Source organism: Orcinus orca, chromosome 4 (assembly GCF_937001465.1).
Source record: "Orcinus orca chromosome 4, mOrcOrc1.1, whole genome shotgun sequence".
Classification (NCBI taxonomy): Eukaryota; Metazoa; Chordata; class Mammalia; order Artiodactyla; family Delphinidae; genus Orcinus; species Orcinus orca.
This window is the reverse complement of record NC_064562.1, coordinates 44,110,759-44,137,937: the sequence shown is the minus strand read 5'-3', so window position 1 is coordinate 44,137,937 and position 27,179 is coordinate 44,110,759. Positions and strand designations below refer to the sequence as shown.

The 27,179-nt window shown below is 36.7% G+C and overlaps 1 protein-coding gene across 1 annotated transcript in view; it reads right to left on the bottom strand.

Annotated features, from left to right (window-relative positions):
- Positions 1-27,179, bottom strand: part of PRKG2 (protein kinase cGMP-dependent 2) — an 88,206-nt gene that overhangs the window by 27,324 nt on the left and 33,703 nt on the right. The window contains exons 6-13 of the mRNA XM_004280156.3: positions 22,956-23,033; positions 21,248-21,342; positions 18,212-18,280; positions 13,858-13,956; positions 12,368-12,521; positions 10,358-10,494; positions 9,319-9,408; positions 7,103-7,244 (exon numbers count right to left, since the gene is read on the bottom strand). Of these exons, the coding sequence (XP_004280204.1) occupies positions 7,103-7,244; positions 9,319-9,408; positions 10,358-10,494; positions 12,368-12,521; positions 13,858-13,956; positions 18,212-18,280; positions 21,248-21,342; positions 22,956-23,033 (864 nt within the window). The remainder of the gene's footprint in view (positions 1-7,102; positions 7,245-9,318; positions 9,409-10,357; positions 10,495-12,367; positions 12,522-13,857; positions 13,957-18,211; positions 18,281-21,247; positions 21,343-22,955; positions 23,034-27,179) is intronic.

Here is a 27,179-nt window from a genome sequence, read left to right as displayed (position 1 = left end):
TAAAGTTTTAGTGAATTTTGGTCTGAATGTTCTATCAATTTCTGCAAGAGGAGTATTAAAATTTCCAACAGTTGTCCATTTCTCCTTACTAGTTCTGTCAAATTCTGCTTCTTATTTTTGAAGCACTTTGGTAGGTAAATAAAAGATCAGGATTGTTACATTATCTTGGTAAAATGAACCTTCCATCGTCATATGGTAACCCTCTCTATCTTTAGTAATACTTCTTCCCTGATACCAACATAATGAAACCTGCATTTCAATTTGCTGAATATTTCCCAGACACATTCTTTTCTATCCTTTTAATTTCAACCTTTCTGCATCCTCATGTTTTAGGTCTGTCTCTTGTAAACATCATTTTTATTTTTGAAATCTATTTGACAGTGTTTGGCTTTTATTTGAAGAGTTAAGTCTGTTTACATATGTTAAATTTCTTTCTACTTTCAATTTGTGTTTTCTCTTTGATTTTTTTTCTAGGTTTCCTGTTCTCCTTTGCTTCCTTCTTTTAAAATGATTGACATCTTCTCCCACTTTTATTCCAATTACACCTACTCTCAGTTTACCTGCTGCTGTTGTTCAGTTATTTAGCATTTTCTCACTTTTAATACTACATAGTAGAGTGAGAATTATACTTTATACCATAATTTTGAAAGATTTAACCACATGTTTACCATTTTTCTATAGTCACCACTCCCTGTTGCATCTTAAACCCTTCATCAGGGATTTTTCATCTCCCTTAAGCACATCCTTTTGTAGGTGGTTAACACTCTTTATCTTTGTTTAAATATGTCTTTATTTCACCCTTCTTGAAAGATAATTTCTCTGGATTTATAATTCAAATTTGTTGTTGTTTTCTCTCGGAATTTTAAAGCTATTATTCCACTACATTCTGGTTTCTATGGTTGCTGTTGAGATGTCAACTGAAAGCCTAATTTTTACTCCTTTATATGTAAACTGTCCTTTCTCTTTGGTAGCTTTTAAGACTTTGCTTTTGTTCTGCACTTTTACCACTACAATAGTCAACATCCAAGAGAGCCTAAATGATCCCCTTGTCCTGGTATTCAGAGGTGTCCTCTCTCAAATCAGGGCTGGCCCCGTGTGGCCGACAGAGCACAGTGGAAGCACCAGTGTGGGACTGAGAGTAAGTCTTAGAAGGCAGTGTAGCTATTCCTCGGTCTCTTGAATGACTCATTCTGAGGGAAGCCAAGCCGCCACGCCATGAGGACATTCAACCCGGAAAGAGACTCATGTAGAAAAGAATTAAGACCACCAACTAACAGCCAGCATCAGTTTGCCAGCCAGAGGGGTGAGTCACCTTGAATGTGGATCTGCAGCCCTAGCCGACACTTGACAGAACTTCCTGAGAGACCCTGAGTCAGAACCAACCAATCGAACTACTCCCAAACCTCTGACCCACAGAAACTGTGAGAGATCGTCCACGATCCTTGTTATTTTAAGCCATTAAATTTTGGAGTGATTTGTTACACAAAGACAGAAGCTACAATAAATACAATTTGTCTCAGTTGGGATTTGTTGGGGTTCCTTTACCTGATGATTGGTATTTTCTATAACTTCTGGAAAATTCTCAGCCATTATTTCTTTAAATACTTTTCTCTCATTCTCTATATTTTTATCTTGGACTCCAATTGAACATTTTAAGAACTTCTCACTCTATTCCCCAAGTTTCCTAATTTCTTTTATTTTCCATCTTTTTGTGTCTCTATGCTTCATTCTGTGTAAATTAGTTTATCTTTCAATTCACTGATTTTTCTGTTCACTTGTGAATCATCCACTATTTAACCTTTCCATTACATTTTTCAAATTGATGTATAATTTATAAGCAATACAATGCACAGATTTTTGGTGTACAGTTCATTGAATTTTGATGCAGATTATACTCATGTAACTACAACCACCATATATAGTCAAGAGACAGACACTTGCATTATCTCAGAAAGTTCCCTCATGCCCCTTTCCAGTCAAATGCTCCTCCCAGAGGCAACCGTTGCATTAATTTCTACCATCTATTCTACAACAGATGTAATCATAAAGAGCGATAGTCTTCTGTGTCTGCCTTCCTTTTGCTCCACATAGTTTTTAAACTTCATTCATGTTGTTGCCTGTAGTAATTCATTGCTTTATACTGTAGAGGAGAGTTCCATTGATGAATATACTACTATATGTTTATACATTGAATTGATGATGGGTATTTGGGCTCCTTCTGATTTGGGGGCTTTCAGGAAAAAGTTGTTATGAAGATTCTTATCCAAGAATTTTGAAAACACAATTTCAATTTTCCTGGATAAATAACAAGGAGTGGAATTTCTACTAAGGAGTGGAATTTCTTGTTGTAGAATAGGGGCATGTTTGACTCTATGAGAAACTGACAAATTATTCTTCAAACAGTTTATAATTTTGCTTTCCCACTTGAAATTTAGGCAAGTTTCCTCACCTACACTTGGTATTGTCAATCTTTTAAATTATAGCCACTCTAGTGGATGTGAAATGTCACATCTTTGTGGTTTTTATTTGTGTTTCCTAATGACTATTGATATTATCTATTGATCATGCCTATGTCTTCTCTTGTAAAGTGATTTTTCAAGATCTTTGATCATTTTTAAAAACTGGGTTGTTTGTCTTTTCTTACTGAGTTCTTTATATATTTCTGGACACAAGTCCTTTGTCATGTAATGATATATTGCAAATATTTTCTACTAGTTTATGGCATGGCTATTCATTTTCTTAACAGTATATTCTGATGATGAGAATGTTTTAATTTTGATGAAGTCCAATTATTGTGGACTGCATGTTTGTATCTCCCCTCCCCAAATTTATATGTTGAAACCCTAATCCCCAGTGTGATGGAATTTGGAGGTAAAGCCTTTGGGAGATAATTAGGTCATGAGGGTGAAACCCCCATGATGGAATTAGTACCCTTATAAGAAGAGATAGTAGAGAGCCCTCTCTCTGTGTGTCTCTCTCTGTGTCTCTCTCCCATGTGAAGAAAAGAGGAGACAGTTCTCTATAAGCCAGGAAGTTGGCCCTGACCAGACACCAGATCAGCCAGCACCTTGACCTTGAACTTTCCAGCTTCCAGAACTAAATAAATTGTTGTTTAAGCCACCTAGTCTATAGTATTTTTGTTATAATAGCCTAAACTTTTCAAGCTTACTACTAGTGTTCTAAGAAATCTCTGCCTAGCCCATGTTGTGAAGATATTACTCTATGCTTACTTCTGGGTGCTTTATAGGTCCATGATCCATCTTGAATTAATTTTTTTATATGGTGTGTGGTGGGAGTCATGTTCCTTTTTTTGACCATATATATCCAATTGTTTCAGCAATATCTGTTGAGAAGACTAGCCCTTCCATTTTTTCTAAAAATCAGTTGACTGTGTATGTCTATTTCTGGACTTTATTCTGTTAGATTAAGTAATTTGTCCTTACACCATTATCACACTGCCTTGATTACTATAGCTTTATAGTGAGTCTGACATCACATATTATAAATTCCTCAATTTTGTTCTTCTTTTTTCAAAGTGGTTATTGACTCTTCTAAACTGCGTTTCTGTGTAAATTTTAGAATAAACATCTCAGTTTCTAAAAATGGCTGCTCCAATTTTTATTGCATTGGCCTTAAATCTGTAGATCAACTGGACAAGACTGAACATCTTATGAAATACTGAGTTATATGATTTATGAACATAGTGTATTTTACCATTTAGTCATTTTTCTGTCAATAAAACTTTGTAGTTTTCAATGTAGAGGTCTTACACATTTTTACACATTTATTTTATGTTTTGATATTACAAATGGCATTTTAATTTAATTTATAAATATTTACTGCTAGTATATAAAAATTAAATTTTTATTTGTATACTGACTTTGTACCTGTAATTGTGCTTAATTTACTTATTCTTTCCAGAACTTGTTGGTAGATTCTTCATTCTTTTCTACATAAACAATCATGTTGTCTGCAAATAAAGACAGGTAACTGCTTCCTTTCTAATCTTTGGCCTTTCATTGCTTTTTTGTGTTCTATTTCTTTTGCTAAGACCTCTGTTACGATTTTGAAAAAACGTAGTGAAAGAAAATAATCTTGTTCATAATCTAAATGGAAAATATTCAATATTTCACTGTCAGGTATGATGTTAACTAAAGTTTATTCTTCATACCTTATACAATAAAGAGTGCTTTGAAATGAACAGCTGTATTAATATGGATTTCACCCAGTGTGGTTCCCTATTTTCAAGGTTTGAATGTCTATTTCTTGTTGCTCTCCAATGCTTTCACACATTTTTATACATATATTATAATTAACCTCAGCAAGGAGATTAGTCCAATGCAAGCTACTCCACCATTAATGAAAACTTCCATTGAATATTTAATTTCAATTATTATATTCTTAATTTCTTAATAGAAGTTTTATTTGTTATTTTTTTTTCTAAACATGTTAGATCCTTTTTGAGAGTCTCTGTTCCTTACTCATTTGTTAGTCCCTCTCTTACTTTTAAAAGACTTAGATGTATTTATTTTATATTTTGTATCTGATTACTGCAATATATGAGACTTTTATGTGCCTGCCAAATAATGTTCCTGGCACCTTTTTTCCTCATGCATATAACATTAGTTTTTAATGTGAGCTTATATTCCCTGGAAGTTTATCTCTGGGAGTTCTCTGTATCCTAAGTTGAGAGAACATTCTTCCAGAGAGAATATACATTGATTTGTGGAAACTTGGGCATGCTACCAACATGGATCCATTTTCATTTAAATTTTTTCTTGGGGTTCTCCATCCTTGAAGACTGGGCATCCAAAACCCCATGAAGACCAGCCTGTGGCCAAGTATTCTTTGACTCTTTTGTTCCTCTACCAAGAGCCCAATAATGAGAAAAGCATGTTTTCTTGTATGTACTCTGCCTTTAGACATTAGATTTTTCCCCTGTTTTCTTTTTCTCTGAAAGTACAATCTGTATGATTCCTGGCTCTTGACAATGTTCTCTGATTCAACTTTCCACACTGCCCAGGTCCAAAACTTGGTCTCCTGTTCCCAGAAGGTACAGCAATTAAAATAAAACCTCTAGGCCACCTAGGATTGCTGGGTGCCCACAAGACAGCAGCTTCAATGTTTGAGTTCCACCCTTCACTACTGCCCAAGTTTGGTTCTTGGCCTCAGGGGACTCCCAGTGCTGTCTTATAAAGTCAGCCAGGCATATAATACTGCTTTTCATGTTTCCTCCAGTACTTGAGACATTTTGTATAAGAGAATTTCAATATATCTGGTTTGAAATATAGCTAGAAATGGAAATACTCAACATTTACTTTTTAATTTCTAAAGACTTTAGTTATTACTCTTCATTTAGCTGGTTGTCAAATGAGTTAGCTGATGGATAACAATGGCTAACAAAAGAGATGGTTATGGACGTCTATGCCTATAAATACTGAATATACTACCTGATTTCTTAAAAATAGGTATGAAAAGAAGAAAACAAATATCATACTTTAATGCATATATGTGGAATCTAGACAAATGGTACAGATGAACTTATTTGCAGGGAAGGAACAGAGATGCAGAAGTAGAGAACAGACATGTGGACACAATGGGGAAGGGGAGGGTGGGACGAATTGGGAGATCAGCATTGACACGTATATACTACCATATGTAAAACAGATAGCTAGTGGGAACCTGCTGTATAGCACAGGGAGCTCAGCTCAGTGCTCTGTGATGACCTAGATGGGTGGGATGGGTGTGGGGTGGGAGAGAGGTCCAAGAGGGAGGGGATATATGTATACGTATAGCTGATTCACTTCATTGTACAGCAGAAACTAACACACCATTGTAAAGTAACTATACTCCAATTAAAAAAATAATTGAATAGAAAAAAAAGAATGAATTTAATGGATAATCTACATCCTTCATGATGGCTTTACTTCTAGAATATTCCAAAAGATTTTTCTAAAGAGCTGTAAGAGGCATACCCAATGAAGGAATTGTGAAGGAGACAAGTGATTAAGGCCTTGTGTTAGTACCTCACCAGTTCCCAAAGCTGTCTTTCATGGATAAAATAAAGCTTGAACGCATCAAAATGTTTCTTGGAAGTCAGCCAGATTTCACATGAAAGGACTTACTTTATTCCTTCACTATGGAGAGAAATCACCTAGCAATTACACATCGTGAATTTAATTCCTAAGGTTAAATTGAACACTATAACATGTGGATGATAAAACCCATCTCATCAATTGTTAAATATATTAACTGCAAAATGTTTATTTAGCACAGCTTTACACTTTAAATGGTAGCTATTATTATTTCCACATAAAAAAGTTCTGTTATTACAAACTTCTAATACCTTTGTAAATGTTAAGTTCAGAGATGGTTTAATGTCCTTGAGCTCCTGACAAAAGGGACTCAGGGAAAATTCATCCTGATGACGTTCCCTCCTGAGATCCAAAATGCCTGCTTTCTACTATTATGACTGCCCATTTCTCTTACAGTTTTGCACCAGAAGCAGTTTACATGACTGGTAGTATTTTTTTCTGTTGTGCGACATGCAATGGGATTCATCTTAGGCATGCTATCCATTACAAAGATGCATGGCAAGGAAAGTCTCTGTCCTCAAGGAAACTACAGTCTTGTGTTCTGATTCTCAACCCTGGTTGTACCTTAGAATCACTCACAAATATTTTTTTAAACTACCAACATTCATATGTGTATCTTTTCCCCCTCTACAGACAGTGGCTGTCTTGGGACAGAAACTGTACTATCTTCTTTCCTTATTCCTCATAGCTAATCCCTATATGTAGCAGGAATTTATTAAAACCTACCTGAAATTATATAAAAATGCTAACAAAATCCAATTTTAAAGGCTTTCTATTATTTGAATCCTTAGTAGGAGTCACAAATATGGTTGAAACCTTCAATGCCTAGGCCAAAAAGAAGGTACTTGTAGCACAGCTCCCTGTGTTAAGTGTGCTGATTTCAAAGGCCATATCCCCCAGAATGACAATAACAAATGTACCAAAATTAAAAGAGAATTGCAACTGTAACACAGCTTTGTGTTTAGAAATATCTCATACGATACTGTAAGTTGCAGAATTTGTCTTACCAATTTAAGATAGCCCTCAGCATCTAGAATTAAGTTTTCTGGTTTCAGGTCTCTGTAGATAATACCTAGTCGATGCAGGTAATCGAATGCTTCTGTCACACAAGCAACGCAGAACTTGGAGGTGGGTTCATCAAAGCTGCCTCTGCAATGAAATCATTTTCCCTCTTAATACTCTAGACACACATCCTTGTTTTAGATTCTAGGTGTCAATTATTATACAGTAAATTTATGCAATATAAACGTTTTGTATGGCATTAGCACTAAAAAATACTTCATGCTGCCAATGAATTAGACCACTGATTATAAAGAAATTTAGGGGGATACTTGATGCAAACAAGAACCACTTCACTAAAATTAAAGTGTCTACATCCAAACAATTGTTTCTGGCAATCATATATGAACATATAAAATGGAAAGACAAGAAAATAAAACTTTTCAAAGACATCTCTGGCAAACTCTGGGGAAAATGCAACTATTTCAATGGAGCGCTTGAACCAGACTTCTCCATTTGATTGCTTGACTAAAAACGACTCAAGTGATCATTTTCATTTCCTGTTTGTATAGCTTGTAACAATAACCTATGTAGAAACGGGGTCATAACTCTTTCCTATTTAGTGCACCTTGATGATATTAGAGTTGCCCTGTGCCAGCACTGTGTGTAGGTTTACATACTGAATTATTGAAATGTGGTGGTGATTTGCTGCATGGTATAATAGAAGGCTGTGGCTTTGGAACGAGAGAAACTGGTTTTGACTCCTTCTTCTTCCACTAACTGCATCCTTAGGCAAGTTGTTCTGCTGTTCTGAGCCTCAGATTCGTATCTGTAAAATGGGTTTACTACTGACTTAACAAGGCTGTTTTATGGATCAGGTAAATTGCCTAACACTAGAGTAGGAACTCCCACCTCTAAATAGATTTATATTTTCTAAAAAGATTTGCCTATGGAAGCAAAGATGGAAGACGCAAATGCTTCTGCAGGTATCATGCAAGTTTCCTCAACCCTTCCAGGTTTCCCGCATTCAGATCCATCCAACAATATGTTCCCAGTACAACACATGAATCTCTACTCAGGTGCTCAAAAGTCTCTTATTACCTAGGTCGGTGATTCTTGACCATGAATGAACATTAGAATTGCCTGAAAGGCAGTTAAAAGTCATTTTCTGGACCCATTGCAACTGAACCAAATCAAAACCTTTGGCATTAGGGCCCAGCATTTTTACTTTGTAAAAGCTACCCATGAGACTGTGACATGAAGCCAGGGCTGAGAATCACTAAGCCAGGGAATGCTGTCTAAATGTTTGGCCTGGCATTAACCTCCACAGCCTAATGCAAAGCCACCTTCCCATCTCCTTTTCTGCTGCCCTTGTCCTGTATTCAAATTCTGCTCTTACTCAGCAAGTTAAGACACTTAACCCTATCCTAATGTTCCTGCGGTTTACCTTCCTCTCTGCCTTTCCAAATTTTGTCTTTAGAGTTTAGCTCAAGTCCTTCCTTGACCATCACATTTTTCTATCTTTCCTCTTCTCCAAGCTCACTATCCACAACACTCATTGGACATTTCGTTACAAACTGCCAACTTCTTTGTCATATTTAGTTTTCACGTTAAATAATGAAATGTTTTAGAATTGCACATTACATTATCTCCCAAAACAAAATCTAAACTCATTGGAGGAAAACGTTATACTTTGAGGGGTTAGAACAGTTTACTTTGTTTAGAAAACTCCCACACTGTCTCCTATGGAGCCTTATACATAGGTGGAGCTTAGTAAATACCTGTGGCTTTGATTGTGTGGAAATCACCCCTTTTGTAAAACAGAAACTTTGCAGACATTTCACTCTGCCTTTCAGTCCGGGCTTCCCCACTCTCCACCCCTTTCATCATCTCTCTTCTCAAGGTTCGGAATCAGTAACATCTGGGTTTATACTTACTCTGCCTCATACTAACCATGTGACATGGATGGTTCACACTCTAAGCCTGGGCTTCTTTAATCCCTAATATGAGAATGACAATAACTGCTTTACAGGGTGCCTATTACATGATTATAATGTTAGCTAAGAAAATATCACTATTACTACTTTTTTATCAAGTGATAATACGTTCTTAGACTCATTTCTTAATAACTTTCTTCACGCCTCTTTAAATGATCATGAACATAGCATCTTTTAGATGACACAGGAGGAGACAAAAGTTATTGTTTATTATTCTTTTTCATTACCTGTCTCTTAATATACTCCATAGCTCCCCACCTAAGCAGGCCTCCAGAAGCATGTATACATACTTATTGTCCTTGAAAGTGCGATATAATCTGTGAAGATAAAGAAAAGCACAGTTATTATTAGAAACCCAGTTTTAAAACGTCTTCCAAGTTGCTTAAGAGCATCATCAATAACACTTTGGGGGCTTCCCTGGTGGCGCAGTGGTTGAGAGTCCGCCTGCCGATGCAGGGGACATGGGTTCGTGCCCCGGTCCGGGAAGATCCCACATGCTGCGGAGCGGCTGGGCCCGTGAGCCATGGCCGCTGAGCCTGCGCGTCCGGAGCCTGTGCTCCGCAGCGGGAGAGGCCACAACAGTGAGAGGCCCGTGTACCGAAAAAAAAAAAAAAAAAAAAAAAGCATAGATGCTACTCATTATAGAGGCACTTTACATCACCCAGAAATCTCTAAAGCTACACTCCAGGAGCATTAAGACAGGTAGGAAAAAATATGCCTTTACTGGCCTACATCACTAACCCATGAATTCACAAGAGAGCCATGGCCTAGAATAATACATTTCTCTTGCAAACTCTGGTGATAGCTAAAGAAAGCAGTAACTGTAAAGGCGGTGGATCTTCTGGCACCTAGGCACTGTTAGGACCAGCTCCTCAACAACCTAAATACGTCCAGATGCCACTTCTTGTCGAAATTCAACAGCAGCACGTCCCCTGAAGGGTTCTGAATGAATTCTTGCTTCCCAAATTCTACATTGGGTCTGAGTTAAATAAGCAGTTCAAATTATTGCCACAATAATTTTATATTCACACACACACATACAAACACACACATACACCCCACACGCTTTCCTGAGATTTATCCAAGAATAAAAAAATCTGGACTCTTGACTTCAGATCTCAAACTTCTAACATTTTATGTATCATCGCTGTGACTGGGCTGGAGAATTCAGAGCGAGGCCTTCTCTTCCTCCTCCGTCCTCTTGCATGGAAACACCCAAAAGGAGAGCCTAAGATGCTAAGTTCTGGGAGCGAGATGCTCGCTTACTTCACGATGAAGGGGGAGCACAGCTCTTCCAGGATCCTCTTTTCTGCGTAGACATGCTCCTGCTGTTTCGTGTCAACTATGTGCTTTTTCCTTATACACTTCATTGCAAAAGCAACATTCTCATTTTTTACCTTAACCTAGGGAAGAAGAGAACAAGCCCTCAAAATGAACTTACTAGGAAAGATTTGCAATATCTTCGTAAAACATGTTAACTAATGAGAGTTCGGACTCTTTCACATTTAAATAGCTTGTAAGCTTTTAACCACTTATCCCTCCGGGAACTGAATTTTATCCAGGTGTACACACTTCCTTTTCACTGTAATTTCCAAAAGAGTTCACGTATCTGGAACATGGCTCTAGAATGCTTGTATTGAAACAAGAAAAATACTCTAGTTAAAAGATTGAATGTTCAGAAATCTCTTCAGTTTTGAGTATGTGACATGAAAAACTTTGGCCAGAATTGCCAAAAACTGTTTTTTCTTAATAGTCACTTCTTTGAGTTTCAAAACAAAACATATTAAATCAAGATTCATATCTGCACGATCCAATATAATAGCCACTAGTCGCATAAGGTTAATTTTAAATTGATTAAAATTAAAAATTCAGTTCCTCAGTTGCGTGATCCAAAAGCTCTCCAGCCACATATAGCCAGTGGCTACCCTACTGGACACAAAGATACTGAACATTTCCATCAGCGCAGAAAGCTCTGTTGGAGACCATGCTCTAGATGGACAAACAGGATTTTCCCTTAAAAGGAAATTTTTAAAATTTAATAAGCATTCAGATAGACTTTTAAAACTCCATTAGCAGACTACATTTGACAAGTAATGAAACTGTGCAGAAATGGTTGCACCCCACATTTTGCTCACAGTTGCCATTAGTGCTGCCTATGACTTTTAAATCAATGGTGGAATTATTGTTTCAATTATTATTATCTAACTATATAAAAAGGAAACCTCAGCATTGTTAATTCAATCCTTTTGCCAAGATTTTGATGAAAAATACAGCAGACGGATCTCTCCCTTATCTCTCCATATGGCAGAAGAAACACTACAAATACTCTTTGGCCTATTAAGAAATCATTTCTTCCCCCCTTACCCAAGAATTGACTGGGTGTAAAGTTTACTACCCAGAGTCTCCTGGCAGCATTTCAGATCTGCTCACACCCAGGCCACCCATCAGATGGAAGTGTCAGCATAGTTCCCAAGGTTAATGTACAGTGAATTGTTACAAATCTGCTGGGCAAAGAAGGGCTTGGTAATTGCCAAGGGTTCAGCGCCATCTCTACCCAGTAAGGTCACAGATCTCCATTCTACCGTTTCCTCAGAGCACTTGATCTGACAGCACCACTCTGCTACTCTTTGGAAGCTGATTATAAAGCTCAGAGAGGTGGTGATATGGAAGATGCAGCCGAAATCAGGCCATAAGTTCCCAGCTGTCCTGACCAGCACTACAGAAGGCTGCTCTTCAAACATCTCCTTGCATTCAGCATTTTTTTTTTGATAGAAAATTTGGCAACCCAAAAATAGAATAATGAAAGCCAAATACAGACATGGCAGGGGAGTTGTTTAAGAAATGGAGCTATGATATTAAAGATTTCATTCTATGACACTTTCACTGGACACGTTCTTCTTTGCTTTAGCATACAGTTAATGCATCGTGAACGTATGTATACATACATTTTGCTGTTAGGAAACACATTTTATGTTTTGTAGCCTTTGGGTATGGTTACTGGTACATTCTCCAATAACTAACTGCCCTCAAGCAAAAAAAAAATCACAAAAGGATGTGATGTAAGAGGCTTGAAATTGCAGCTATATTATTATAAGTTACTAGCACAGACCTGCTATTACACAACATAAAGAGTGAAAAGTGTACTTTCTCAATTTCTGTTCAAAGCAATGTTTAGATAGCAATAACAATGCATATATTCCTCTGACATACACTGGAATACAAAACAAAAAATAGTCAAAAGGCTTCTCTCAGATGCTTGAAACGTAAACCCCTTACAAGCTCAACTCTTCCGAACCCACCAACGCCCAGTGTTGCGATAATCTCAAGGTTCTGGAATGGGGATGATGAGGAAAATCTGGCCACTTTCTCCTTCAGCTGAATCATCTCCAAAGAGAGTGCTTTGGACAGCTTCCAGCTAGACATGGATCTCCTGTAGGAGATAAGAGAAACTTTACATATGCTCCCTTGGGCAAGCAGGGGTCACGGCACACATAAATTCCACCCTTACAACAGTCTTATTTCTGCCAGTAATTACTGCCCATAGTTACCATAGAGCTTATCTCAACTCTTATAGGGTCAGATTCAGTTACATCTGGGGAGAAAAACAATAGACTATACAAATAAAAAACAGATATACTCACACACAATAAAAAATAGACAAAAGTCAAACTGAATCAATGAGAGGTAAAAACAGGTGAATTGTGTGGCATTTGAAATACATCTCAATAAAGATGTTTAAAAAACAAAGAATCAGTGAGAGGAAATAAAACCAGAAAAGAGAGCCACTTCCTTTGTTGCACATACAGGAGGGTTCCACACTGAGAATCTTTGCCATATTTTGCTATTTTTGTCAGATCTTGAAGATTTCTCTGGCTGAACCAGAATAACTGCTTTGTGAAACATGAAAAATACAGTTCATATTTTATGTCTAAGTATTGTTACTTGGAAATACTCAATTCTCTTTTAATTAGAGTTTACTGTTCTGGGTTACGTATTTATAAATTGTTCTCGCTACAAAAGGCCTTTGGCATAAAAACTGCAAGTATACGACCTGCAAGAAAAAAAAAACAAACTTATGCAGTCCTGACTGAATGCTCTAATTTAACTCAAAGGTCAGTCTTCTAGAACTCTTGACTCTTCAATTGTAATGGTGCTATCTGGTGAATATATGCTTAAGTATTCATTCTACAAAATGTTTTAGCAAAGGATTTTCAAATAATTTTAATTTTACAAAGTATTGTTTCTATTAAACAAAAACCCATTTTCATCAGTATTACTACAGTTAGAACCCAACACACAACACCATGGGCAATAGCTCCCTTATATTTTGAAATAACCCAGACTCTAGCCCTAGCTCTTTACCTGGAATCAGAATGACTGGGCTACGCTATGCCTTGGTATTCCTGTTTGATTTCCATGGGCAAGAGAGCCTTCCTTTCTGAATTAATGTCCTTTTGAACTAAGTCACCAGTCAATGTAAAGAATCCCTTTCCCAAGGTTTTCTATCAGGAAATTTCTTCCTAACATTACTACCCATCACTGAAAATAACAAACTATTTATTGACTAAAATAATAGCCATACTATTATTATCCTGGTAGAGGATACCAGGCAAATGGTATCCTCTTTGTGGAAGAACAATTTAAAAGAACTCCCCCAAATTTTCTAATGGCAACACACTAAAAGTTACGCCACAGCAAACCACACCCTTCAGTCCCCTTCTTTATCAACTGCTACATCCGGCTTAGGAAAATATTCCTCCACTTACTTCGCATGTCTTTTTTCATCATCACGATTCAGGTTTGCCACATACCCTTCAAGGTATTTTTGGAGTTCTTCAAAAGTCCCGACTGTTTGGTTGAATGTTCTAAATGAATAAAATAAGATAAAATAAAAAGCTCAGCGCTGAGAGTTACCATTGCAACTTGCCATTCTTCTTAAGCTCATAAAAGACTATTTGTATGGTTATTCACAGCTTTGCAAACTGTTTTTCAATAATTTATGTTACAATAAAATTGCTGTCACATGTAGAATAGTTATTGGAAGCTATATAATTGATCCTTTGAGTTTCTGAAAGCAAAGAGGCTATCAATGAGAAGAGACACCATTTCTGTAATCTTCCCCCTTGTGGTTCAGGTTTACTAATATTGTTCTTTTTTTTTTTTTTTTTAAAGAAGACAGTGAAAAGGAAATAGGCTACATGATCTGTTTACTGAATCAACAGGTTACATGGGTTCCAGATTTTTCTAACTTTGCTTAACCAAATTAATTAAGCTATTTATTTTTAAAGTCAAGGATACAATTTATCTCTTCTTTGTCCGTAGATAATACTACTCATTTCACATTCCTTCATAATTAAATCCAAATCGTTTACCTTAACTTAGTAGTTCCCTGTCTGAGGCTCAGCCAGCATCTTCCCATTACCTCCCTCACCCTCACGGATCACAGGTTACGTGTCCCATCTAATCTGCCTGTCCCTGGTCCCTTATCTCTTGGAATTCTTACATAGGGCACTGCCCATGAGAAAAAAAGAATCCCCTTCCTCACCAAACAAACCTATTTTCTGGATTATCCTTCCAATGCTTCCCGCACCCCACACTTGACAATCTACCTGGATTCGTGATTTTCAGGGTAGTTCTCTTCCCTACTACAAAACAGTATCCTTCTAGAAACCATGCTTTAATCACCTCAGTAAATCTTAAGCTCCTGGACATAAAGAAATGAAAGGAATGAAAATTTACCTCAAAACACCTAAAACTGAAACCAATAAGCCAGAATTCCCCTCATTAGTGTACTGTTGCCACTTACTGCCTGCCTAGCCCTGAAGACCTCTACCCACATTTAACTGACCACCAACTTACACTTACATTATTAAGTATACCTTATGCACTGTGCTGTGTATTTTCCATTTCCCCCTTCAGATCTACTAGGCACTCTTTTCTGCCCTGCTCTGTGGACCGTCCTTTGCTGACTGTACAGTAGTGAGAAACAAAAGAATATTGCCATGCAATTTCAAATTCCCAATGGTTGCAATTTTCAAGTGAAAGGAAATACTTCTTGTACTTTGCTTTTTTTTTTTTTTTTTGGTCTCTTCTATTTTTTTGTTTTTATTTTTTAACATCTTTATTGGAGTATAATTGCTTTACAATGTTGTGTTAGTTTCTGTTGTATAACAAAGTGAATCAGCTATAGGTATACATATATCCCCACATCCCCTCCCTCTTGCGTCTCCCTCCTACCCTCCCTATCCCACTGATTTTATTTATTCTACATGTCACCATTATCTTGCTTGCTATGAAACTAATTGAAGTATTGTTGTAAAGAAATTTGATTTTTTAAATGTGACACTGGTGTCACAGGTCTATAGAAATTCTCCACAAACTAAAGTTTAAACGGCTACAACATTCTAGCTGTAACATTCAAGTATGCATTTTTAAAATGATGAATTAAGAAAGAAGAAATAAAGAGCCATAGGCTTTCAGTCACTATATTTCATTGCAAGGATGGTGTCCTTTATTAAGCCAGCATCTGGATCGCTTCCTGTTATGCCAAGGACTATGTCAAATGCTGGCACAGCAACAGCAGCGAACAAAGTAAATGTTTCTGTCCTCATGAAGAAACAGAAGAGTGGGAAGACAGATGTTAAATAAAGCAATCAAATAAAGTGTGAACAATGATGTAAGGGTACTATGGGAGAATTATTACGGGATCTTAATCTAGCTTTATAAGTGATAGCTACAATGATCATATAATTTATCATTCAAACTGAATGTTTTCCAGAGTGAAGGGGAGTGCCAATCATAAACATGTTGGAATAACCAGAACTGTCCCAGGAAATCCAGGATGTAGGTCAACCCAGTCATACCTGATATTCAGTTTCTCTTATGCACAGAATAAATTCATGTAACTTTTAATGTCTCATTGTGTCTAACAGGACAGTACTCTCTATGTTATAAGAATCTCAACTATGCACATGTAAATTAAGCGTTTTAAAATTATAAACTTCCAAATAATTTATAAACTCTATAAAAACCATTGCATCCTTTACATGGATTATGAATCCATGAGATATTGTATAAATATTTGGTTATGTGATTATAATAAAGAAAAGGGGGAGGAGTTCTTCCTTTCTATCCTGTTTTTAGTCCTTGCATTTTGGAGCAATTTGTAAGATTTTACCACACCGCTAATGCTATTTAGTGCATGCATATATTTTTAAGGAACTCATATACAAAACAATGCATTGTCAGGGCAATACCATATCAATATATTTTCCATTTGAGAGCTGCCACCAAAGATTACCTTCATCTGAACATGATTTGCACTTCCTAGCCCTATGCCTTTGTTTTTAAGGTTTACTTCACCTGGAGAGATTTCCACATTTCCTCTTTGCCTAGAAAACTCCTGTGAATTTTAAGCCCCATTTCCACACTTAAAAAATAAAGTAAAACTTTTCCCACTTCACAGTATTGTGATTGCTTCCCTTCTGAACACATGCTATGGGAGCCAAATGGCATGGTGGAAAGACTGCTGAAAGGCACTGGAAGACCTGGGCAGAAGCCCCTGTTCCATCACAGATGACACTGTTGGGGCAATTCTTTTTTTTTTTTTTGCGGTACGCGGGCCTCTCACTGTCATGGCCTCTCGGCTCCGGACGCACAGGCTCAGCGGCCATGGCTCACGGGCCCAGCCGCTCCGCGGCATGTGGGATCTTCCCGGACCGGGGCACGAACCCGTGTCCCCTGCATCGGCAGGCGGACTCTCAACCACTGCACCACCAGGGAAGCCCGGGGGCAATTCTTTAACTGACCTGGACTTACTTTTTTTTATCTGTAAGGGAAAGATTAAAGTAACTCAAAGTGATACTAAGAATTATTGTCCTATGTGTGGTGATGGATGCTAACTAGACTTATTGTAGTGACCATTTTGCAATGTATCCGTATATTGGATCATTATGTTGTACACCTGACACTAATATAATGTTATGTGTCAATTATACCTCAATTAAAAAATAATAAAGAAAGAAAGAATTGGTAACTTTTTAGGCATGTTATGTTATTGTGGTCATGTATTATAAATAATACTTAGCTTTTAGAGATGCTAGTAAAATTCATAGATGAAATAATTTTATGTTTGGAATTTGCTTGAAAATAGTGTGTAGAAGGCAGGGAGAGGATGGCAAAGTGGTATAGAAAAGGCTTTAATTGATAATTCTTGAGCTTGCATGATGGGGTCCATAATATCATCCTATTTTTTAATATGTTTGAAATTTTCCATAATAAAAAGATTTTGTAAAATATTCCAAAGTTCTTTCCAGCTCTAAATCTCTATGATTCTATGTTCAATAAATGTTGTATTCAATTAGCAATCATCTACATACTCTTGTGATACCTATTGTCATTTTACTATTTTTTGTTAATATTTCATATGAGTATACCCTATTTCTTTTGACTATACATGGCTTTTGTCAGACAATGGCCTAGTTTTGGTATATTTGAATTTCCTTTTTTATATCTAGATAGTCAATAAATATTCAACTGATTAATGAGAGATCCAAGGGGTCAGATTCAAATTTGATTTGAAGTGAGTTAAGGACACAAGATGAAATATTCTGAGAAATAACCTCAGACATTTAGAGATTAATATTGACACACATCTTCTGCAAATCACTACAAGCATTAAACTAAAACTTCTCTGGGAATACATCTAGCTAATGAACATTTTATATTTTGAGAGAGAGAGGTTTCTGACGGCTTAGAGCATTTTAGCAATAAATTATGAAATTGTTCACTACATTGTATGGGGAAAAATCCATGAGAGTACTAATAAGCTTATTTCTCTGTAAGATGCAGAATTTAAACCAGTCTATTGCTGATATTTATGTACAAACTCTGCACACAAAATATTTAGCCTGCCAGCATCTGCCACTGCCGCAGACAGATTCAGATCAGAAGGCCCAGTTCCTTCCCATGAATTTTAATCGAATGTACTCGCAGCTGAGGATTGGCCAGCGTTTCCAAGTGCTGATGAAAGGGAAGACAGATGGGCCCTTGTAGTAACAGAAGGCCAAGTCTTCAAAGGTGGCAGTAGCCTGCATTCTCCGACAACATCAGTATACTCACTCACGATCTATAACCAGGCATGCAACATCATTTTCTTCAGCAATAATGTTAGCTGATCTGACATCTTCACTGCAGATAAAAACAGGAAAGTCAATTTTCTAGTGAGAAATTAAACATCCATTTTTATTAGGGAAATCTGCTACTGGTATGAAACACCGTCACTTAAACCTTCCAAAGATTATGCTTTTTTTAAAAAATCATAATTTATACTCTACCCCTTCCCAAAAAAAGGATTTGAAATGTGTCCTAATAAAGGGCATGCACACAAGGAATACAGAGGAGAAGAAGCTAAATGCACTAAGAATGTAAAGGAATCAGTGAGTGCAACTGTGCGTGGAATTTCATTCTGCGCTCTGTGTCAGCCCAAATAAGATAGCCCTACTCTGATCAAACAGGAATTGCTAATTAATAAGCAGCCAAAATTGAAATGAACCGATCAAAGAAATTTATAAGAAAAACATTGAAGTAATTAACTTCTAACAAACCAGTCAGGAATAAAACCTGAAGAAAGTGTTTTTAGTGTCATATCACCCAGTGAATTAAAGAAATACTAAAATCTTTCATTTCATAGTCTAAGATGTACATTTTCCATTAAAATCTCTGAAATCAGAGCATGCCTTACAATTGACGATGAGTCATAGTGTAATTAATAGCACCGTCTTTCTTTCTCAGGGGTACATAATATAATAGTGCATCTCACAATAATCCCCTTAGATACAATGAATTATAGCATATGATCTAATGATGTCAAATTTAATTACCTAATGAATACCAATGGGTCAAGCACCAGGTAAAGTATTTCTTTAGAGACCTTTGTTTATGTTAGTTGTCTCCCTCTATTAGTTACAAACTAAAGACCCTGAAAAGAAGGTACATCCATATGGTACTCAGTGCTCTGAGATTTATTTAAGGTAACTTGGAGCAGCAATCAAATTAAGACTGCTCTAAGCAACTTCATCAAAAACAGCATCACAAAAAGTATACTTCTTTCATCTTCCTTTAGCGATGGGACAGAGAAAACGCTGGCAGCCCATCTCTCATTCCAGAGAGGTCCCCCATCCACATAGCTGGCATCCAGAAACCTTCTGACATAACCCACAGTCCCTCCCAAGTTTACAGGATCCTTGCTAGAAGACACTGGTGAAACCTTTCAGCTTGATATGCTTTTGAGTTGGGAGCTGGGTAGTTTACACTCAAATTGCATGTGTGTAGATATCTATATGATATGATCTTGGATATGGGTAAACTATTTGCTTTGTTAGTTCAAAAAAAAAGAGGTATGGCATCCTTTCACTTGACAGTGTCATGATTTTGACTAGGAATATTCTCTGCAAACAGTGCACAAGTATTAGATGTTTACAAATACACATCTGTTTCTTTCATAATAACTGTGTAAGTGCCACGGATTTATTTTTGCACATAAAATGCTGAAAGAACTCCTGGGACTATTTAATGGAAATACATGGAAAATACACAGAATATAAGGAACATTGAGCCACAGTCAGTGGCCCTAAAAAGTGATAGCATAAAAATGCACAAAAATGTAAAAATATTTGTATCCAACTCTCCTCCTCATTGATTTTAGCTTTACATTTTAAATGCTTTGGGGAGTTGTGTCTTTATTAAATATAAATCCCCATGTTTCTCATGGGAAAACACTGTAATTGGCTGGTTGCAACATAGAGCACAAATTATTTCAGATCCAGCATAACCAGACAGCATATTTCCTTTCCAGAGCTATGTTGAGTCTATAGTGCATTTATAAATAATTTCTCTGCACTTTCAAACTTTAATAGTTTTGCTTGAAGGTATGAGAAAAATAATGTGTTAATGTTAAGAACGAATACATTGAAGTCTTGAATAATGGTATTACATGATTGCATTACATGAACAAATTCATATTGTCACAAATAAGCAAACAAAAGAGGACAATTTCCCTGTTATTGAAACAAGTTCATTACCAGCTAGAAAATGGGAAATAAAAATTCAACTTGTCTTTAAATTCAATTTTTAAATTGTTTACAAAATAGCCATAACTTACTAGGATTAAGTAGTTTAATTTTCTTTAAAAAATAAGAGCTTTATGATTTTTAAAGAATCAAATTTGTCTTCAGGTAATATATGAACACTTTTTCTTTGCTCTGTACTTAGTGTAATCCTGACATGTAAATCAGCAGAACTAGGGCTTCACAGACAAAAATTAAAAAGGAAGAAAAATGAGCAGACACACTACTCATTTTTATAAGCATAAATATGAAATAAAAAGCATTTAGTAATAACATAAATTTTAAATTCTTTCTTAATTAATTTCAAGTATTCATTTAAAAACATATGCAACTCCAAAAAAGAGTGTGTTGCTCAAAATTCTAACTTGAATTTTTATAAAGTTATTTATATTTAAGAAAAGTTTTCTGTTTTCTGAGTTCCAGGAAGCACATAGTGTCTCCTGAGCAATTTGATTAATCTTTACAAATGTTTCTTCCATAACTTAGATCAACAGTAAATAAACTCATATCTCAAAAGGCCTAAGGTTCAGGTAGAAATGTCAAATACACTATTTTGAGTAGTTTCTAAAGCTTGCAAAATGAGCCAATAAAAATTCTTAAGAAAATATTACCTTTGACATAATGATTTAAAAACACAAAAAATACGTAAAGTCATCATTTGATGATTTCTTAAAGGGTAAAACAGGACAATATTTCGAACCTTGAAAATATAAAAACTCATTCTTATGGGAAAATTTAAAATTTCATGCCTTTAATTTCTTTCTCTTTTAAACTAAAAATTCTAAGAGAAGACCAATTTTATTTTCACTAGTAGACTTAAGACTTTCTAAATTATTTCCTGTGCAGAATTAATATACTTATTTCCTGCTTAACAATGAATATTTTAGAATTCAGTTTAAAAATTTGTTTATTTCCTGGATAATGGCTGCCATTAATTTGGTAGCTCAGTTTGACAACTCTCAGTGGGTAGGTGCACATGCAAAACAACCAAAGAATTATTTAAGTATGGAATATAAATTCATAGATTCACCTGATAAGAGCTTTTTCTCCAAAATATTCTCCTTTCTGCAGAGTTTTTATCAGTTGTGGTTGATCATGGCCCTCAGTACTCTGGGTGACTTTTACCTAAATGATGTCAAATAATTTAAGAAGAGAGAGAGAGAGAAGAAAATAAGGAAAATCTGAACACATATCCATTCAACCAGATCCTCCTGTTCTGTATAAACTTGACTCAATAAGGAAAAATCAAAGCCTTTACTTTAATTTTGCAGTAGTTATGACAATCTAACTATAGTCACCTCATTTGGATGGACTAGAAAATCCTGTGATTGAACACAATCCACCTTTTATAAGAGGAAGCTTCTCCATCCAAACCTCACGACTCAAAGTTATAATTTTTTACATGAATCCAGTTATTCCTTCCTAAGGATGCTCAAAGCAAATAATAATGGTCCTGTGGGAACTTTATTTTTTCAAAAAGCCAAATGGAGTTGACAAATCAATCACGAATAAGACTGAGTATCAAGAGTTCTAAATCTTATGTCCATGAGTGACTTGTTGATTCCTGTGTACCCTCTAAAACTGAATGCAAAATGTGGATATAGAGGAGGGTCCACAACTTTCATGACAGTCCCAATGCGATCCACAGCCCAGGAAGGTTCAAGAACCCCCATAGCAGAGCCAAACAAAAACTTCAATATTCCCTTTTGTGGCTAGAATTATTCCAGTTCAACATGGTAAGAAGGACTGCATCATTCTGATTAGAAATTCTGGTTAGCACTTATGGAAATCACAATAAATTTAAAAATTTTTAAATGATAAATGCAATTTGTTTATTAACCAGGATTCTTTCAAAGTATGAGGTCCAGGTTGAGGAGAAATGATAAAAAGTGGTTCTGAGTGTTGAAGAGTTTCTGCAACTATTATGTTAAAAAATTTTTTTCCGTCACTGGGGGTCCAGTTCAAAGTTCAACCACAAAAGTAGTTTACAAAGGGCAGTGTCTGATTCTCTGATGATAAACTCTTCCATGGAAGAAAGAGCATATGTGAAAATCTGACAGTTTATAGACACAGGTGCTCAAGATTTTATCCTTTCCATCAATATTCCACAAATGCTTTTTGTCTCTGAGGAACATTGTAAAGAGTCAAGCTGGGAATAACCGGCAACATGTTATCCACTCAACATCTAGTTAAAAAAAAGATTTGTTGTCTATATTAGCGTAAAATTTTCATCAGCATCTAAATCAACTTGAGCAACTGTGTACGAATTGAAGTTCTGAGCCATATTGTTCTACAGCTTGATGCCTGATCATTCTGTCCTCAATTGTCTAGTTCATTCTCTTCCACCTGTTGTTTGTCTTATCAGTGGGTTGGGGAAATGTTCCAGCCCTTGATCTTAGACCCCTGGGCTAAGAATCACACACTCATTGGATTATTAGAAATAATCCAGTCATTTTATACACAATGAAACGACATCCAAAGAAAGCCAAGTGACCTGACTAAGGTCACTAAGAAATTACTAAATCAGCTGGAACCCAAGACAAGTCTCCTGTGGGCCCAAAGCCAGTGCTCAGACTGCCCCCCGCCGCTTCCCCAGGACTCTTCTGAGCAGAAGGTCCTTTAACTGCTCACTGCAGACAGAGGACTTGGGCTGCAATGCAGAACACTGCTGCGTTTATGGCCAACAGATTTGATATGATTCTTTGATTTACTTTAAGTAAGCTTTAACTAATAGTTACCTTTCCTTTTGCTAAAATGAAAAATGTACTTCCTTCCTCGCCCTCTCTAATAATGTAATCTCCTTTGTCATAGTATTCCTATGGGGACAAGAGAAAAAGAAAAAGTTAGATGCAGCGGAGACGTTCAGATGACACAAATGAAATAGAACTCCTGGTGTCTTAGAAATGAGCATTCCACACCTGTTTCTGTTATTTTTTTGCTTATTGTAATTGTAATCTTCTTAAATATTGTAGTCTTAAACCATAAAAAAGTAAGGAGACTTTTGCTTGTTTATCTGCATTTATGTTTATCTTTCATGGAAAAAAAAATTCACCTGGAATACTGAATTTCAAGCATGGACACTGAAGACACAAAGAAACGAGAGCAAGGCAATTATCACCGATCCGCAGGAGGGCTTCACCCAAATAATCTAAATACAAACGGTTCAGTGATCTGCAACAGTCTGAAACTGGTGGTAGAGTTTAGAAAGAGGACAAATATTATCTAATAAATTGAAAATATTATCCTCAATGGATATGAGGAATATCAGCCTCAATTCCTAATTTCTTTCAGAGCAAAGGTTGGGAAAATTCTACATACACAGTAAGGAGCTCTTTCATATGGATTCTTTCCAAAGATTTATCATCATGAAAGGTTGACATTAGAATTTTTACATGTAAATTCTGTTTTTCAACAAAGTTTAACCTCATGAAATCCCAAACTGTCACTTATTTCTTTGTTTCCCTCATATAGGTGAGTGTAATCAGAGAATTCTTGTCAGGGAAAAGTAATTCTTCCACCTGCCAGACCAAAAAATTAATTCAGTGTCTTAGAAAATAAAAGATGGATTAAACTTTCCATCCCTACTTTGCTTTAATTTGATATTGGCACAAAGTCATAGAACTAAAATGGATCTCTTAATTATTTATACAAACAAAAATGGGCTTGTTTAATTTTCGTAAAAGGCATAAAGAACAACACAATAGCTCTCTCTTATTTTTATTTTAGACTTGAAAATAAAATCCAAACAAACTACTTTTGTGTCTGCTATAGTTCAGTATCTTTTTTGGTCATTTACTCTTAAAACATATTTACATTTATGGAATAAACATTACTCCTAATACTAATAAACTTACCTTTTATTTACATAGCACTATGTACATTTTACAAGGCATTCAACATCTCATGGAAGGAAGCAGAATATCTCAGGGGAAAAGGCACTTTGAAGCCACAGAAATCTAGATTCAAATCTCAGTTCTGCTTTGAATTTCACTTTCATCAATCCAGAAAATTCAAATAAGAATATTTATACTCAAAGATTGAGAGAAGATAAGCACATTAGTTTTCTATTGCTGCTATAACAAATAACCACACACACTTAGTGGCTTGAAACTACCCCCATTTATTATCTGAGTTTCTGTGGGACAGAGAGTCCAGGCACGGTGTGGTTCACCTGAATTTCTCTGTTCAGGGTCTCTCGAGGCTGAAGTCAAGGTGTCAGTAGGGCTGTGTTCCTTTCTGGAGGCTCCGGGGAAAAAATTGCTTTCAACTGTAATCAGGTTGTTGGCAGAATTCAGTTCCTTGCGGTTGTAGGATAAGGTCCCATTTCCCTGATGGCTGTGAGCTGGGGGCTGCCCCCTTAGCTCCCAGAGACTTCTCTCCTGTCCTTGCACAGAGCCCCTGATATTTCAGAACCAGTAAGGGCACATGAAATTCTTCATACACTTGGAATCTCTCTGACTTCCACTTCTGCTGCATCTCTCTGATTCCAGCCAGAGAAAATTCTCTGCTTTTAAGGGCCCGTGTAATAATACTTGACCCACCTAGATAGTCCAAGATAATCTCCCTTATTTTAAGCTCCCAAACCTTAATTACATCTGCAAAGTTCCTTTTGCCATGTAACATAACGCGTTTATGCATTCCAGTGTTTAGGATGTGGATACTTTGGAGGGGGTCCATTTTTGCCTACCACCATAAGTCAATTAAAGACAATTCATTTTTGATGCATTAAAAGCACCTGAAATGTAGTAAATACTCAATTAATGATTGCCATGTTAAGGGGGAGGCTGAGAATGGTTTGCTTAGATGTTACTTAAATCTTCTGGACCTCAGTTTCCTATTCTGTAAAATTAAGATGGTATGACCTACCACACCTAAGGATGTGTGAGGATTAAGTGAGATAGTCACCTGGTGACTGTTAATTCCTGCGAAAGAGTCTGTGAGCTGGTCATCAATGTCTTCCACAGGTAAACTGCATTCCCCAGCCGCCCTGCTGTTAGCTGTGGCCATGTGGTTAACTTCCAGCTAAAAGGGTCTGAGTAGAAGCAACGTATGCCACTTCCATGCCAGGCCCATGAACCATTCCAGACACATGCCTTCATACTTGTGCCCTATTTGTAACGGCATGTCCCAGAGAAATCCTGGGAGAGGGACCATGTGGAAGATGGCAGAGTAGCCATCAGCTTGGGTTCCTGAAGGATTCTGCATAGCCACCTAGGACCATCCTCCCTGGACTGTTATGTGAGCAAGAAACATGCTTCTGTTCTACCCGGAAAATAATATTTTGAGTTTCTACATCACAAGCTGCTTACTCCAACTCTCTATTTTTTCTCATTATAGCTCTATCACAAACCTTCACTCGATTCAAGTGTGATTTTACCATTCAGATGACTGTGACCCGCAAAGGTTAAGTGAGTGACCATGACGCTGCAGTGCAGGGGTCTTCATGATATAGTTAATGTTCAGTTCTCTTTACTAGAACTGCTAGTGTCACGGTGGACGTTCCTGTTTCAGGCGGTCTCAGGCTCTCCTGTTCCTATCTCAATCTCAGTCCCCATTACCCAGACAGAGCAGAAGGAATCTGGAGAATTTTTGAACTGCTTATAGGCTGTTCTTCAGTTATTACACAGCCTCTGGTCTGTGCAGATGTGCAGCTTTAATTTCTGTCAGTCGGATAAGCCAAAAGGCAGAAGCTGGAAATGGAACACTGAGAAAGCGCTTTGTTGTTTCTTAAGGGGCAAGCTTCCTGGTGGTATTTTTCCCAGGGATGAGTCTTTGTCACCCAAAACCATGGGAGGAAGATAAATAATACCTCGCAGTGTGTTGACAGTAACTTCACAGATCAGAAAAGGCTGTGGATGTAGATCAGACCATAAATATATAGTGGTAAGTACTGGCTACGATGCCACACTAGCCAGTGTTTGTCAACTGGGGAGTACAGCCAGTCTAGCCAGGGTGGTCACCAACACCAAAAAGAGAACTTCAAACAGTGTGGTTTATTGTCCTGTGGTTACATTGCAAAGGGGTCCCTTAGAGGACCAAGAAGCCATAGACCCTACCCTGTAAAGCGATGGTTTTCAAGCAGTTTTTACCCTGACCTACAGTAAGAAACATATTTTATATATACACTCACATACACACGTGAGCATGCACACACGCACACACACATTTGTATAAATCTGAAACATATCTGAACAATACTTATGCTTACTACCCTGATATTTTTTTAAAGTGTTCCTCTAAATTGATTTTATGACCTACTAATGAGTTGTGTCCCACAGTCTGAAAAAGATGATTTAAAAGAAGATATCTAGAAACACTGAGAGTAGGTACTTAGTATATGGCCAAAAGGAAACTTAGGAAATCAATTCCAGGGCAGACTGAGAGATAGAGGTTAAAAGTAAACCATACACTGGAAAAAAAAGAAGAAGAAGAAAACCATACATCAGAAATTGCTAAAGATGGAAAGAGTTTTTCATGTAAAGAAAATGCTCATTCTGTGATAGCTAGCAAAATGATAGATAGAGCCTGAGTGCCTGTAAATAGAATATATGAAACCAGAATTAAAATCTAAGGTGATGGAGGACAAAGACAAAGAAGCAAGCCTATGATTTCCTTAGTTTCCTTAGTGTGCGGCTAGCAATCTTCATCACAAAGAAGAATTGATGATACACAGTCAGATGTATGATCACACACACACAAACACACACACACACACACACACACACACACACACAAACCCTGCATCATGTGACCATGTCCCTAAGTTGATTGTTTAAAAAACTGTATACATTTATTGGGGTTTGCTACCAGCTATTTTTGTTTGTCCAAGTACAGTAGTTAAAACACCTTAGAAATTTTAAAGCAAACACACCTGGATTAGGTGGACCCTATCAACCATTCCAGCATAATTTTAGCATCTGATTGCTTATTTCCAAGGAACTGGAGCCTACAAAATGAAAATC